Source organism: Sciurus vulgaris (assembly GCF_902686455.1).
Source record: "Sciurus vulgaris genome assembly, chromosome: 5".
Lineage (NCBI taxonomy): Eukaryota > Metazoa > Chordata > Mammalia > Rodentia > Sciuridae > Sciurus > Sciurus vulgaris.
The window spans coordinates 55,857,332-55,872,240 of NC_136465.1; the positions used below are offsets into that span (position 1 = coordinate 55,857,332).

The following is a 14,909-nucleotide window of genomic DNA, read 5'->3' on the forward strand; positions in this document are numbered from 1 at the left end:
TCCCTCCTGGACAAAATGGTGCATGCCTTTCCTGTTTAAACAGGGCACAGTTGTGAAGTGCCCTGACTTCGCACACACCAAGGCCCGGCAACGGCTGCAATAAATCAATAGGAAAATAGAAGCTGCCAGTTAGACTAAACAAGTGCATTTGCAAAGACGGCTAGCCCTCATTAATCACTCTGACAGTCCTAAAAACACATTTCCCCTTTAATGACTGTATTTGGATAATCAGTGCTTTTTCCTCCTCAGTCAGAGTTTGAGTAACAGACAGCTGGTGTTATTACAGCCATTGGGGAGGGAGTGCTGGGATTAGGGTCGACGGAGAGCCATCCACTGGAGGTCTCTGCAAACGCAAACGCGGTTGGCTGCAAAGCTGTTGTTAGGCAATAATGAGGGGGAGCTTTGTACTGCCAATGATGGCTCCCGGGCAGCCTTGTGCAAGTTCCCCCCAAACCTCCACACCCACCTGCATTATGTGACTACAAAAACCTCATGTCACGTTTTATGAACTTTGGCAGATTTAACCTGAGTTGGGGAGGTAGGAGTTTCCCTGGCAGGGAGATAAGAAGATGGGTTGGTGTGATTGGCTTTGTTTCCTTTAGGTGACTTTGTCTTTCAGAAGAAAGTTTGAAACCCAGACCATTCTTCTTTATAAATGATGTAACACATTAATGCACAGCACATTATGAAAATGGTAATTCAAACCCATAGTGCTCCAAATTAAACCATACATTATCGGATGCACTCAACCATCTATTTTGCAAAAAGACAGGATGAATGAAATCAAATCAAACAGAAAACTGGAGTGCAGCTTCCTCTACAGAATGATTAATAAAGCCCAGAGTCACAGGATTATTGTAAGATGAATTTCACCATAACCCAGATGTACATCAGGAGGGAGTTAGTTCATATGTTGCGAGGCATATCACAGTACGCTGGGTAGGGCAAAGCAATTATGGCTGCATAGAGATGGTGAAGGCTCCACATCTCTTGCTTGGGCTGGAGATTTCTTAGTAGATGGACTTGTGGATGGGTGGTTGGGAAGGTAAAACACTGCCACACAATTCTGTTTTGAGTCAAACCTATATCTGAGGGTGTCTTTCCCCTCCTTCTCTACTTCTTTCTCTGCTACCCACAAGGCCACAAAAATAACCCAGCAAGAGGTGTGAAAACAGGACCTGGAGCCAGGAACGTCCAGTATCTCAAGTTCCAGCTCTGTGGCTTCCACCCTGGTGCCTTGGGAACACAGGACTGGTTTCTGGTGCCTGGGAGAGATTAGGAGGAAGAGGGGGAGGAAAGCTGCAAAGAAGAGGCAGAGAAACAGAAGGTGGAGGTGAATCGAAAAGGAAGAGCTGCTGGGTGAATTAATTATGCAAATAAGCAGTTGGTGAGGGAGTACAGTCTCTATTAAAACGGCAACTTTGGTTATTGGGAATTAAGCCATTGAAAGTAACAAACTTCCCACCAGCTAATTAAAATGGCCATGGTCATGTTTCTTGGGAATGTCTCCAGTTTACCAGTGGGGAGAGCTGTTGTGTCATGGTAAGGAGGTGGACATCCAGGACTACATTACCTGCTCTTTGGTGACACCGTAGTAGTTGGGAGGGGGATATAGTTTAACCTAACCAGATTCAGAGTACCTTTCCCGGTCCAGGCTGTCAATACATTTTGTAGGGGAAACCCTGTCATTGAGTTTTCTAACCTGCATTTTCACACCTGAAGTGTAAGCCAAGCAGCTATTAGAAAAATTTCTTTCACTATATGGGGAATTTTCTAACTGTGAGTGATATTATGTCTTCCCATCTCCCTTGCTAAGAAGAGCCTTCTGTTCTTTGGGAGGAAGGTCTGAAGACCCAGAAGTTTAAGAAAGAGAAAAGTTTAAGTCCTGCAGGGGGAGCAATTTCCAGCAGTTTTAGAAGGCATTGAAAATGAAACAAAAAGTGTGATTGGAGAAAGGAGGAACTTGAATGGAAGGGAAGATGGAAATAAATAATAAATAGCAAACAAAAGTGAAAATGAAAAAAATAAACAAATAGGGCAAGGAAATCTCTACATTCCAGGTTTTAAAAAAAATTTCAGGCCAGTTTGAACTCTGAGAAATCAGACAATGCTGATTCCCCAGCAATATCCCGGGCTGGTATCAGGGCGATTTTCTCAGCCCATTCAACCTCTCAGTCTGGAGTTCTCCCGGTGCCGGGTGACACCGGCAGCCTCCTTTCCCTGGGATATGCACAGCCTTAGGGCAGCCAGCATTGACACTGCAACGGAATCCTGATGTTCTCTTCAATGACGGAGGAATTTTGCGCACAAAGATTTTGGGACACACACACACACACACACCACACTTCTTATGTTGAGGCCTTATGGAATCTCGAGATGGTACCCAGCAACCCCACGTGGCGCTTTCCCCCTGCGAAGCTACCGCAGCCAAGACTCGCCCTAAGATTCTGTGGTCGAGTTTGTGTGCAACTGCAACAGCAAGGCAGAGAGAGCAATGTCACCTTCCGAACTTGATCTCTGGCTACAGACGTTTTCAGAACCACGCGGTCTGCCGAGCGCAAACTACTTAATAAGTCATACCTCTCACAGAAAAAGCAAAGCACATCACCAAAAGATCCCAAAGCCGCGCTGCGCGGCTGTAGAGAAGCTCAGCCAGGAGGGGGCGCGGGCGCAGCGTTTAATTAGTGGCCCTTCATACAGAGGGCGAGCGCCCGCGGTTCCCTGGAGTGGGCATCGGTTGATGGGCAACTGGGGTCCGAGCCCAGAGGGTTTCTGCAGGAGCATTCTACTCTCGCCCCTGGGGTTAGAGGGGAGCAATTCAGCACTAGGCACGATCAGGTTCAGCGCCGGGGCTCGACACTCACTGAGGGTTCTCTATCCCGTGCAATGGGCAAGTGCACTGACCAATTCCCCAACAAAGGGCACTTCCACCCTCGACCACCAGAGGATGTAGAAGCTAGTGTCTGACACAGAGCTCAAGAAAGAGGAGTCAGGCCGCAGCCTGGCTCCCGGGGACCAGAATGACTTTAAAGTCCCAAATAATCGCCGCGCTTTCTCAGCAAAACCCAAACCCAGTTCCTGGGTTTCACACTCGCAGATGACCCAGGTCCATACACCATCGCTGGCCGAGGGAGCTCCCAAGCCTGGAGATACAACCTCTCAGAAGTTGTATTTAATCTTTGCTCAGGTAAGGGAGGAAACCCCACCACACAAACGGCGAGTAGAAATCCTTCGAATTTAGGGAATGGGAAGTGCTTAAAGTGTGTGGTCGCGGTTGGAGTCGGTCGCAGTTTCTCTCTGCCTGTCTCTCATCTTCCTGCCACCAGGTGGCGCCAAAGGCACGTCGTCTTTACCTGCGCTCCTGCCGGGCTTGGGACAGTGCTGCAGCTCTGTTTGAGCCCTGGGTCATGGTACCCTTCTAACCCTTGCACCTCGAATTTGGGTCCAGGAGAAGAGCCACTTTTACACATGCCCTCCACCCTGACCCCAGAAAATGCCAAGGCCTTTCAAGTGAGGCTGAGAGCTAAACAACCAAGTGGGAAAAGAATAAAGGTGGACTTGTTATTTGCAATGTGTTGGCAGTCCCCCTCTCTCATTTAAGGGTGTTAAACTCGTCCCTGTACACCAATCTCAGAAGAAGACACTAAAGTATTTTAAACAAAATTTAAGAAGGGTATCTGCTTAGGTGTCTGGAAGTGGGAGAGAGGGTAAGGCAAGAGAGAAACACACCACGGTGTGAATATAGCCAAGTATTCCATTTATTAACAAAATAAGTCTTACCAAGGGAGAGCTCTATTCACCCCAAACATGCCTGGCAGCCCCAACGCTGCTGCATGAGACGAGGAGGAAGGGAAGAAGTGGGGAGAAGACACAGGGGCCAGAGTCTTCCATCCCAGTCACTGCAGGACCCATAGAAACCCACGGCCAACTTTGGGGATTGCTGGGTCGGGCCTGGGAGAGGTTGAGGGGGCTGCTACCATTCGAGTGCTCCCTGAGTCCCCAACTTTCCCCCAGATGGACCTAGTGAGGTGGCACCATCCGCTGACTTCGCAACTGGTCTGCTTTGGAGGGATCCATAGAGGATCACCGACCCCACCCCTGCCACCAGTGGAGGGGTACAGCCCGTTAGGGAGAGAAAAAACAACGACGATAAAGCACTTCGCAAAATATAAGGAGCACAGTTTCACACCAGCAGGGCCTTCTAGGACTTTTAATTGAATAAGATGAGCCCTACAGGTGTCTCACCAGCTGGCAGTGTGAATACAGGGTGTTAGGGTCCAGAGCAGACAGGCTCTGTTCAGGCCATTGGGCCTATCGATGGGAGAAGCCCACTGGTGGGGTCAGGGCTCACCTGGCTCAGAGCAAGGTTAGGGGGCCAGGCTGTAATTTGGGGAGCCAGGCCCCATACCAAGGGCCCTTGAAGAAGAGGGAGGGATATTGCAGAGGGGTCAATAGAGCTCAAGATCTCCAGCCACCAAGCTTGCCCCCTCCACACCCTAAAATTGTTACTAAAACAAAAATAAAAAACCAAAAAAACAAAACTCCTCTCTGCTACTTGTACAAAGGGGGGAAAAAAAAAACACCTCGAATTGAGGGAAACAAGAGGGAATGAAGGGGAAAGAGGGGGAAAGGAGAGGGGAGCTGTAGTTTTAATGGTTAAGACTCATGCAAGAAACTCCCTAGGAAGGGAAAACGAAACATAGAAGAACCCAAGAACCCCAACTGTCCCTCCTCTCCCTAAAACCAAACCAATAAAAAAGGAATAAAAATTTAAAACTTATTTCTAAGGAAAAAATAAAAGGAAGAGGGGCAGGGTCATGTAGTTATCTGCGTGGTTAATATTATTATTTGGGGGAACATAGACTTTTTGCATACCATTGACTCATGTGGGCCGTTAATGCACTTATATTCCCAGCTTGTAAGCTAACATTATAGTAAATAAATACACAGTCCGGTGGGGAGGGTCTGGGCGGGAATCCCGGCAGGGATAAGCAGTAGTGGAGGCTGCAGCAGTGACGGAGGCGGTGGGGGACAAGGGAGGAGGGGGAGGAGAGGGGGGCTGGGTAGGGGTCAGAATTGTAGTTACTGGTATCCGAGAGCCGAAGCTGAGGCTAGTCTCTGTCCGTACAGCGCGTATGGCGAGTAGTAGGGTCCAGCTGTAGGGAGGGACGGCATGGCCAAGCCCCCGGCTGTGGATAAGTGGCTCTTGCCATAGGGGTGGTACCGGCTAAGCCCCAAAGTGTGTGGACTCCGCAATGACAGCGACCCGGGACTGCCAGGGGCAGTAGGCGGGGGGAGGTGCAGATGGCAGGAGGCTGCGGCTGCAGCCGCAGCGGCAGCGCTGCCCAGGCCGGAGGCCCCGGGATAGGCGGCCAGAAGTTTCTCGGCGCCAGGCAGGGCCGTGTGAGTCCGTAGGTGGCTGAGGAGCTCCTCCGAGGTGGCGAAGCGCTTGTCGCAGGGCCCACTGGCCGCCACCCAGTTGCAGCTGTGTGGCAGCGGTTCGTTCTGCAGCATGAAGCCATAGGTGTAGAGTGGGTGGCCGGGAAGCGCTGCCTGAGCGGCGCTAGACGAGAGAGCGGCAGGCTGCAGCGGGTGCCCGGGGTACACCAGTGGGTAGCCCCCAGCCTTCAGGCTGGGCCCGGCCGGGTCATGCGCGCTGCAAGTGGAGCAGCTGGAGCCTCCGAGGTGTGAGGCGCTGTGGTAACCTCCTAGGCAGTAGGGGTCGCGGCATAATCCCTGCAGGAAGGAGGGCGGGGAGGCCCCCGTGAGTGGGCTTGAACTGGGGGGCTTGCCAGGTGGCAGGCCCAAGCCCCCAGACAGCTGGCCTCCCACAAGGCCAGACTTGCTAGGATCCAGGCCAGGCACGAACTGAGACGGGTAGCCGGCGTAGGCGCCCACGATAGAGCCATGGTAGCCGATGCTGGAGGGCGGCAGCGGGAACACAGAGTGACCTGGTTTGTAGGGTGACACTGGCGCCACGTGGCCGGCCCCCACAAGAGCTGAGGGCGGCTCTGACTTGCGCCCAGAGGCCACAGCTTCGGCACCACCATGTGCACCAGGCTCCCCACCGCTGCCACGGCTCACAGGCGCTGGCTCTGGGCTGGGCTTAGGCTCTTGGTCTTTCTTGTCCAGCTCCCCACCGCCACCCGCACCGCTGCTCTTGCAGTCAGAGTGGTGCGGGGAGCCGCCGCGGGAGCCGCCGGGCGAGGATGAGGATGATGAGGCCGAGACTGGCGCTCCATGCGGGGGAAAGGGCGGGCAGGCGGCGCTGGGGACCCTGAAGCCTGCCTTGTCTCCGGGGGACGAGGAGGATGATGAAGAAGTGGAGGACACCGAGGAGGAGCCACTGTCTTTGCGGGAGTCGCCGCCACCAGAGCCCTTGGAGTAGGGCTTGAAGCTGGACTTGTCCTCAGTGGGGGAGTCCCCCAGCTGCTTGAGGGCCGCTGAAGCGGAGGCAGCGCCCGGGGCGGAGCGGCCAGGGTCCTTCTCGGCTCCCAGCCCGTTGGCAGCCGCCGCTACCGAGTTGAGCTTGGACGAGGGCGGAGGGTCGGGTTTGCCGATCTGCGAGCAGGTCTGGGCCAGAAGCGCCAATGGACTCTTCTTGGCGTCCAGCTGTGGGAGACAGTGGCAAAGGGAGGGAGAAAGGGGTGAGAAAAGGAGACGCACCAAGTTAGCGGGGCTACCGGTGCACCGACTTCGGCAACACTGAGCAAGAAGGGCCTAGGCGAGAGGGTCTGGGACGAGGCCCGGCTCGGGCGGGGCAGATGGGCGGAACTGCGCTCACACTGCGGGTTGGTTCGGGAGTGCGCCACAGGCCCTGACTGGGGAATGGGGCAGTGGTAGGGGTTTACCAAGGGCCACTGCGGAAAAAGGTGCCTTCTTTGGGATTGGAAGTGTGACTCGACTCTTTTCCTGTAACACCCCCGCCCCTTCTAGGCCCAGGGAAAAACTTATGTCTTTAGTTTGGGGGAACTTCGCTTGGGACGGGTTTCTGGCGATGGCGCCCGCTGGGTAGGAACTGAGAGAGGTGATTTCTAAAGGCAGGGCTGCAGCTGGCACTCTTAGTAGCCCCTCCCTCCTTCCCAGGGAGGGCACCCAGGGAAGTAGCAGGAAGAAAGACTCGGGATCGGGAGGGCCTGGGTGTAGCGTAGTGTGCCCCAACCGGATGAGAAGGAAGCGGAATGGGACCCGGGTGGCCAGTGCTTCAAAAAGAACAAGCCGGAGATGGGGGTGGGGCGGGCTAGGGGTGGGTGGGTCCAGGAGAGATCACCTCTGTGTAGCAAACTGGATGCCAGAGAAAAAGTAAAGGACTCAGTGGGAACTCCAGAGCAAATTCAATCCAAGGGACAAGGACAAGCCGGGAAGGAGAACCTTCTACGGGGAAATCTGGTGGCCCTCGTTGTTCCGTCCCTCAGCTCGCCAGCGTGGCCAGACCTGGGTGTCACACCGGGCCAGGGGGGTGCCGGGAGCAAGACCACCAGCTCAGCAGTGGTGATCGGAATGGGGACGGTGCTGGGCGGGTAGCGCCCGGGAGACTGACCTCAATGGGGCTGACGGGAGTGGAGGACAGCGGCTGTAGGTACTCCGGGTGTAGGAGGTGACCGGTGTGAGCGCTCAGCATCTTCAGGACCCTGATAGGGAGCCGGTTCGCCTGGCGCAGGGGGTCCGCCGGGGGCAAGAGGGACACCGCCGCCGGCACCGCCGGCCTCTTCCCGCCGCCGCCGCTGCCGCTGCCGCTGCCGCTGCTTTCGGGTGTCCTTGGGTTAGATCCAGCGGGCGAATCGCTCATTTGGAGGAGGCAGCGCCACTGGGGGGGCGGGGAGGGAGGGGGAGCACCGGGGAGGCGAGCTCCGGGGGCGAGTGGGCTCGCTCCGCAGCGTCGAGCGCCGTGCAGCAGTCGCTGCGCCTCCTCGCCTCCTCCCCTCCTCCACCGACGCCGCAGCCGCCGCCGCCGCCGCTAGCCCCGGCGAGCAACACAAAAACCTTAGTCTTCCGCGAGCCGCACGTCAAATAGCCGCGATCGGCAGCCACACTTCAAAGGGATCGCCGCGCCCGCCCAATCGCAGCTCTCGCCGGGACCCTGGGGCGGGGAGATCTGCGGGCGGAGGCCGGCGCCGCCGGTGGGAGGGGAGAGTCTTAAAGGGCCCTTGCCAGCGCGCGGCCGCCTACTCGGCCTTCACGGCTCTCTGCACTCCTCCCTTCTCCCCCCGCCCCACTGGGCCGTCCTCGCCTCGGGGTCTCTCGAGGGACAGGACTTCTCCCGGACCCCGGGCTGTGCTCACTCTCCTTGGGCTTTCTTGTTGCCATCTCCTCTTTCCCTCCCCACCCCTGCAGAGTGGCGCTGTCACCCTTTATGTCCACGTTGGGGTAGGGTGGGAGCGCCAGGCGCCGGCTCGGGTACTGTGGAGTCCGAGCCTCTCCCAGAGGTCGCCTGGGGGCGGGCCGTGCCTAGGGACGCAGGGTCCTTCTCAGGCGCAGCTCTGGCCCGCTCTCCTTCCCAATTCCAACTGGCCTCTCCCGGGTGTGTTCACTTGGAAGTGCCTGAGCCTCGGAGGCATCCACTATTCTCGGGGCGCGGCGTCGGTCGCTATCACTACTTTGAACTTGTCCAGTGCGAAGACTGCAAGTTTGAGGACTCCTTTCCGGGGTGAGGTAGTCTTTGTGAAGTGCGGTACGCTGGGTTCTGCGCACCTCCCGGACGCGCCTGGAGCGCAGTGCCTACGCTCTGATTTATAGGTTCGGTGTTTGGGTGTGTTTCGGGTTTCTCGTCCTGTCCTGTCTGAAGGTGTAAAGTTCCCTCACTGTACCGCACCCTGCTGTTGTTTGCGGGGTCGGGGGAAACCTGGGGTCATGGGAGAGACTGGTATCCTAGAAGAGATGGGGATCTCTCTAAGTGTGGCAGAATGACACTGACTCCAGAGATATACCCCTTATTCTTACCCCACGCAAGGGAAAATGCACTAGGTTTCCCCAGGAAACTTTTAAAACTTTTTAAAAATTAAAATAACAATACCCGACCTCGGCTTCCCACGCCTTTTGGATAAAATATACATTGCCAGTCTTTCTCTTGGCAGAGATTTTACGTAGTCATCGCCCTGGTTTTAAATTTCCGTGTCTGCAGCTTATCAGAAGATGAAGCTGGCCCCCTGGAGTGACCACTTCTCCGTGCTCTAAGCGGCCAGTGGAGGCGCGCTGGTGTCATCTTCTCCTTTGGAGTACCACTTTCCCAAGTTCCAATCCATCACTCCATTGTCAGGCCTGTCACTCCAGGCATATTACTCCAGGACTACCCATTCCTGACTCTTCCTGCTGACCAACGCCTTGTGACAATAGGAGAAGACCTGGGTAGGAAATTTCAAGAGATTTCTTCAAACTGAAAGAAATAACTACCATAGAAATAAAAACCACAACCTTTATCCTGTTCAGTACAAGAGATAGCAGGCCCGGCTCCCAGGCCATATCAGTCATTTACTATATTAAAAGTACTCCCTGGATCCAGACTGCTTTTTATGGGAGGTGGAAAAGCAATATTATAGACCTTTTAGAAATCGCACAAATTTAACCAGGTGTGGTGCCACATGCCTGTAATCCCAGCTAATCTGGAAATTGAGGCAGGAGATGGCAAGTTCCAGGCCAGCCTGGACAATTTAGTGAAACCCTGTCTCAAAATAAAATTAAAAAAAATTAAAAAGAGCTGGGTATGTAGCTTGGTGATAGACCCCTCCCCTTTTTAATCCCCAACACCTGGTGCAAAAAAAAAAAAAAAAAAAAATTAAGCAGGCTTTCTTCCCTCAATTTTAATCCTGGTAAAACAATCACAAGGGATGCTCTGATAGGTGGTATCTCCTCCATTTCAGCAAGAGGGACATGGAAGGGAAGGGAGGTGATTTCCTTATTGCAGTGGACTCTATCCCTCTTTTGCTCACAGCAGCCTCTGCATTCTGACCTTACTATCACTGTCAACACCACCTTTAAAGTTCCGCTGTGGGACTGCTTCAACCTCTAAGGCCATTTGGCCTTTGGGAGACTGATAATGTAGAGGGAGAATAGCAGAAAAAAGCCAGTGCAGAAGGACTGGCCTTTGTAGACACCTTGGAAAGGAGAAAGAACTGAGAAGGGGAAGACTTAAGAGATAGTAAAAGATGAAAGACTTCTTGACTGTTGTAACCAGCCCAGCTGAGAATGAGCCAAGAAATCCTTCTAGGACCCAAGCAGATGTGTGTTAGAAATGATTAATGTAAAATAAGTTGGGAGAAAAGGGAAAGGAAGAGAGTCTTTACATTTAGGAATGTGCATGGGGGCAGGAGGCAGTAGAAAAGAGAGGAGAAATTAAGGTGTGGTATTCAAACCTGTAATCCCAGCCATTCAGGAGGCTGAGGCAGGAGGATCACAAATCTGAGGCCAGACCAGACAATTTAGTGAGACTTTGTCTCAAAATAAAGTATAAATATATGGGTGCAGTGGTGCATGTCTATAATCTCAGTAACTCCAGAGGCTGAGGTAGGAGGATTGCAAGTTGGAGATCAACTTTAGCAACTTAGTGAGGCCCTAAGGAACTTAGTGGGAACCTGTCTCAGAATAAAAATTTTAAAGAAGGACTGAGATTGTGACTTAGTGGTTAAGCACCCCTGGGTTCAATCCCCGGTACTAAAAAGAAAGTAAAACAAAATAAACCAACAAAAAACATATGAAAAAGGGCTGGGGATATAGGATGTAGCTCAGTGATTGAAGGTGGGGTCTAGCATGTGGGAAGGCCCTGGGTCAATTCCCACCCTGGGATGGGGTGGATAAAAAAGGACAGAAGGAAGGAGGACAATAGAATATTTGCTTTTTTTTTTATTTGGAGAGGAAAAGAGAAGGGAAAAAAGTAGTGAATGAAAGGAAGAAAAGAAGTAAATAGAAGTTCGTCAGGCTGGGGGTAGGGGATGGGGAATTTACTTAGGTAATAATTCATTGTTCTCTTTTTCTTTTTTTTCTTTTTGTACTGGGCACTTTACCACTGAACTACATTCCAGTCCATTTTATTTATTTATTTTAAATTTTGAGACAGGTTCTCTCTAAGTTGCTGAGACTGGCCTCAAACTTGCAATCCTCCTATCTCAGCCTCCTGAATTGCTGGGATTATAGGTATGTGCCACCGCACCTGGCAATTCATTATCCTTTTAGAAAAATCTCACTTCCTACACTCATAGCAGTAATCACTACTAGGGCCAGTGGTGCCAAACAGCATGCAGTAGAGGCCAGGCCTGCTTCTCCCTCCTGTAAAGTGAGTGGGACATACTCTGGGAATACACAGGAGTACAGAAATACTTTGGGGTGCTGGTGAGAGCAGCAGAATCTCTCTGGCTATATGCATCCCATTACCTTAAGAGAAAAAATGAAAAACTGTACTTAGCCAGGCGAGAGGCCTAATTAAAACACTACTGAATGATTATTACAATCACTATTTGACATTCACTTAGCTGAAACACTAACCTATACAGAGCCCTAAATGGGGCCCTAGTGGCCTGGAAGGAAGTTCACTTTTCAAAGGATTGTCACCTGGGAGAGAATATGACTCAGTAATCAGTTGGGCCATGTTTATTGATGACCAGCTGTGGGCAGAGCATTGTGCTAGGGGTGTTGTTGAAAAGCTATGTAAGTCCTTGCTACACAGGGCATATGGCAGAGGTCCTTCCCTTGCAAAAAAGTCACAGGTATATGATTAAGGGGCCTTACTATATGAAAACCCTTCCCAGATTGCCCTGGTAATGAGTAGCCACTATTGAAACAGGTCAGGAACAAGGGCTGCTTGGAAATGCCCCCATGGCATTGTGGAAAAGAATAACAATTCTGCATGTCAGGTGCTTAATAAACATGGAGTTCTCTTCTCATCCTCAGCTAAAGCTGAAGAAAGTGAGGAATAGAAGGCATAGTCACCTAAAATCACAGGACATTGAGAGATAGTTACCTGGAGTTGGGTCCCTGGGAGTCAGGCCTCTGAAACATGCTGTGGTGATGACCCTGAACAAGTTAACCTCCCTAAGCTTCAGTTTCCTCTTGTGTAAAATGTAGGAGTGACCAACCCACTATGGAGAGGCTGCAAACACACAATACATGTCACATGCTGAGTGAGTGCTTGGCACACAAAAAAGTCCCAGGTAATCGGCCGTGTTGCATTGCATCATCTACATCTATGGGACAATTGCTCTGGGGAGCAGACACGTCAGCACCCCAATCCGGAAGAACTCAACACTGGAAACAAACAGGAAGAGCCCAGGCTGTCTGGGAATTCTAAGGAAATGAGAATAACCCTCCCTCAGCCTCTAGTTCAATGTTTCTTTAAAAAAAAAAAAAAAAAAAAAAAAAAAAAAGTCCTACCACCCCTGCAGCCATCAGGCAAATCTTTTAGGAAATTGTGAATATTTATAGATTTTTTTTTTCATGACTTCAATTTACATAAAATTCACCACCCAGGAGAAAAAGACCTGAGTCAGGCTGGGCGGAGAGGTGATAGATTTGTTGTGTGGGGTTAATGTGTAGTTTTCATTCCTGGCTGAGGTGAATTTGCCTGAATGATTACCTCTCTGCATAACACTCAGACCCTAATGGCAGCAACACAAAATAATATCTCACTGGGTAACTATTTACGTTTTTTTTTTTTTTTTTTTTTTTTTTAAACAAACTATAAGAACTCTGAAAAGTCTGTCTCATAGAGAACTTGGTTTTCCTTCCTGCGCTTAATATCTTTCAGCGACTGGCAATTACTGCCTTGGCCAGGAGCCCTGATTTAGCACACTGCACTCAGAGCACTCAGAGGCACTTCCTCAGGCTGCCCTGTTCCTGGGCTTCAGATACAGCCTGGGGCACGAGAGGGTCACCAAGGAGCTGTGGGAGCAAACAGGAGGAAGTTAGGCCAGCCAGCCTTGCAGGAAGCCTGCTCCACCGATGACTTGAGGGGCTCCCTCTCCTGCCTTCTCGTGGCTCTTGTCATGTTCTGTCACTACACTTACCCCAGGGCATCTGCCTTTATTTGCCTACTTGCCTGATCTTCCGTTGGATGGTGATGCTTCCTTGTTTTCTCGTCCTCTTCTTGTTCTTATTGCCTAACCGAGGGTTGAACCATCACAGCAGAAGCCAGCACCCTTCTAAGCACTCTGCACTCATTCTCTCATTCTGTCCCTACAGAAACCTTCAGAGGTAGGTCCCAGCTGTCATTCCATTTTAGGGAGGAAGAAATAGAGGCACAGAGGGGGTTTTGCAACTTGCCCAAGGTCCAAGCTGTTATGTTTAGAGATAGGGCCGGGGTGTGAATCCAGGCAGCTTTAGTGCAATAGGGTCCATCAAATGTTTGTTAATGAATGTATATTAATTTTACACATAAGGGCTATTTATTTATATCTCACTTTGCCACATTCCAAAAAATTTAAACTGGGTGTCTGCTTTTCAAAATGTTGCCTATATAAACTACACAAAAGTATCTTTTCCTAAATGTATGTTCATGTCCCTCAATTCATAGTTTTTGGAGTTACTTTGGGGAGGTTTTTTTTTTTTTGTTTTGTTTTAATTCCTGTTTGACAGATGAAGAAATAGGCACTAAGAGCTCAGGGGACAGTTGAAAGTCACAGGATAAACAGCCAGCTATATGGAGTAGGGATCAGGGTGTCTGAACTCCCTTTCTGGTTGTTGCTCTATTAACTTCTGTGACCGCCCATTGCCATGTAGATGGGGAGGTAACTCCTTCTGATAAAAAGAGGGAAATTAACTCCTTTTCATCCCCCTAGAATTTCCTTTAGAGATGTGGTGGGAAGGAGGGACAAAAGGAAATGTAGACTGAAACTTATCTTTAAGCCTGCCCTTTTGATTTGGGTCCTTGAGCAGTGTGCTTTGAAGAGTGGTTTCATTTATCTCCTATCAGTTCCTGGGGAGACAGGCAGGCCCGGGTGAGGGGGATGCAGTAGGTGGGCTTTTGAAGTTCTCCTTGCATTGCCTGCCCTATCCTGATACAGTCCTAGCCCTGGGCATTCACCCTTGACTACTTGTTCTCTTGGGCCTGCTAGTTTCCTAGAGATTCCTCTTTTAAGTTGCAAATATTGCTGGGAGGTGTCTCACCCTTGTTATCAGCCAACACCTCAATTGTGGTTAACAGAGTGAGTGTTCCACCCATGATAATAATGGCACTTATTGAGCACTTACTGTGTGCCAGACACTCTTCTGAGCACAGGGCCTGTCATTATTCATTGAGTTCTCACAGCAGACCAACAAAGTGGGTACTACTATTATGTGTATTTTATAGATGAGGCATTCAGGCCCAGAGAGGTTAAACAATTTGCCAAATTACACAGCTATAGAATGGTAGAACTGGGATTCCAATCCAGGTAGTTGACTCCTGAACTACTCTATAGAGTGCAGACCTAAAAGAGAGAGAAACTTAAGCCCATTTTGTCCCATTGTCCCAGATGTGGAATACCTCTAACAACTTAAGTTGAGCAACAAACATAATGCTTGTGGTAGCTTTGAAATAATTAATTGATTTCACTAAAATAATTAATTGAAAACCTGGGGCCTCATGGGGTTTAAGGTGGGGAGACACCAAAGACATATTAATCATTTCCCAGTGGAATGCTTGTCTCCATCAGGATTTTCCTTTTGTCTTAAAGATGATAGGAAGGAAACTGAGGCAGAGAAAGTATTAATAGAGGGAATACTCATACATTGAATTAATTGAATTGGATTAGATTGATCAGTTCAATTAATCATCTATACAATTACTGTTCACTGACTAGTCAGTCAGTGAACTAGTTAGTCACTGGTAGTCAGTCACTTGGTAGATGTAGGCCTGATGGGACCCCATGGCGGGTGGGTAGAGACAGCAAGCTAGCAAGCCCAGACCTCCTGTCTCTCTTACATATGTTCAGGGTCTCCCAAAA

The 14,909-nt window shown here is 50.7% G+C and overlaps 1 protein-coding gene across 1 annotated transcript; it reads right to left on the minus strand.

Annotated features, from left to right (window-relative positions):
• Positions 1-3,736: 3,736 nt before the first annotated feature.
• On the minus strand, positions 3,737-7,975 carry ZNF703 (zinc finger protein 703). Its single transcript, XM_079140647.1, has 2 exons — positions 7,541-7,975; positions 3,737-6,612 (listed from the first exon to the last, which is right to left on the minus strand). Exons 1-2 carry the CDS (start codon positions 7,787-7,789, stop codon positions 5,083-5,085), a joined length of 1,779 nt encoding a protein of 592 aa, XP_078996773.1. The 5' UTR covers positions 7,790-7,975; the 3' UTR covers positions 3,737-5,082.
• Between the last annotated feature and the right edge of the window lie 6,934 nt (positions 7,976-14,909).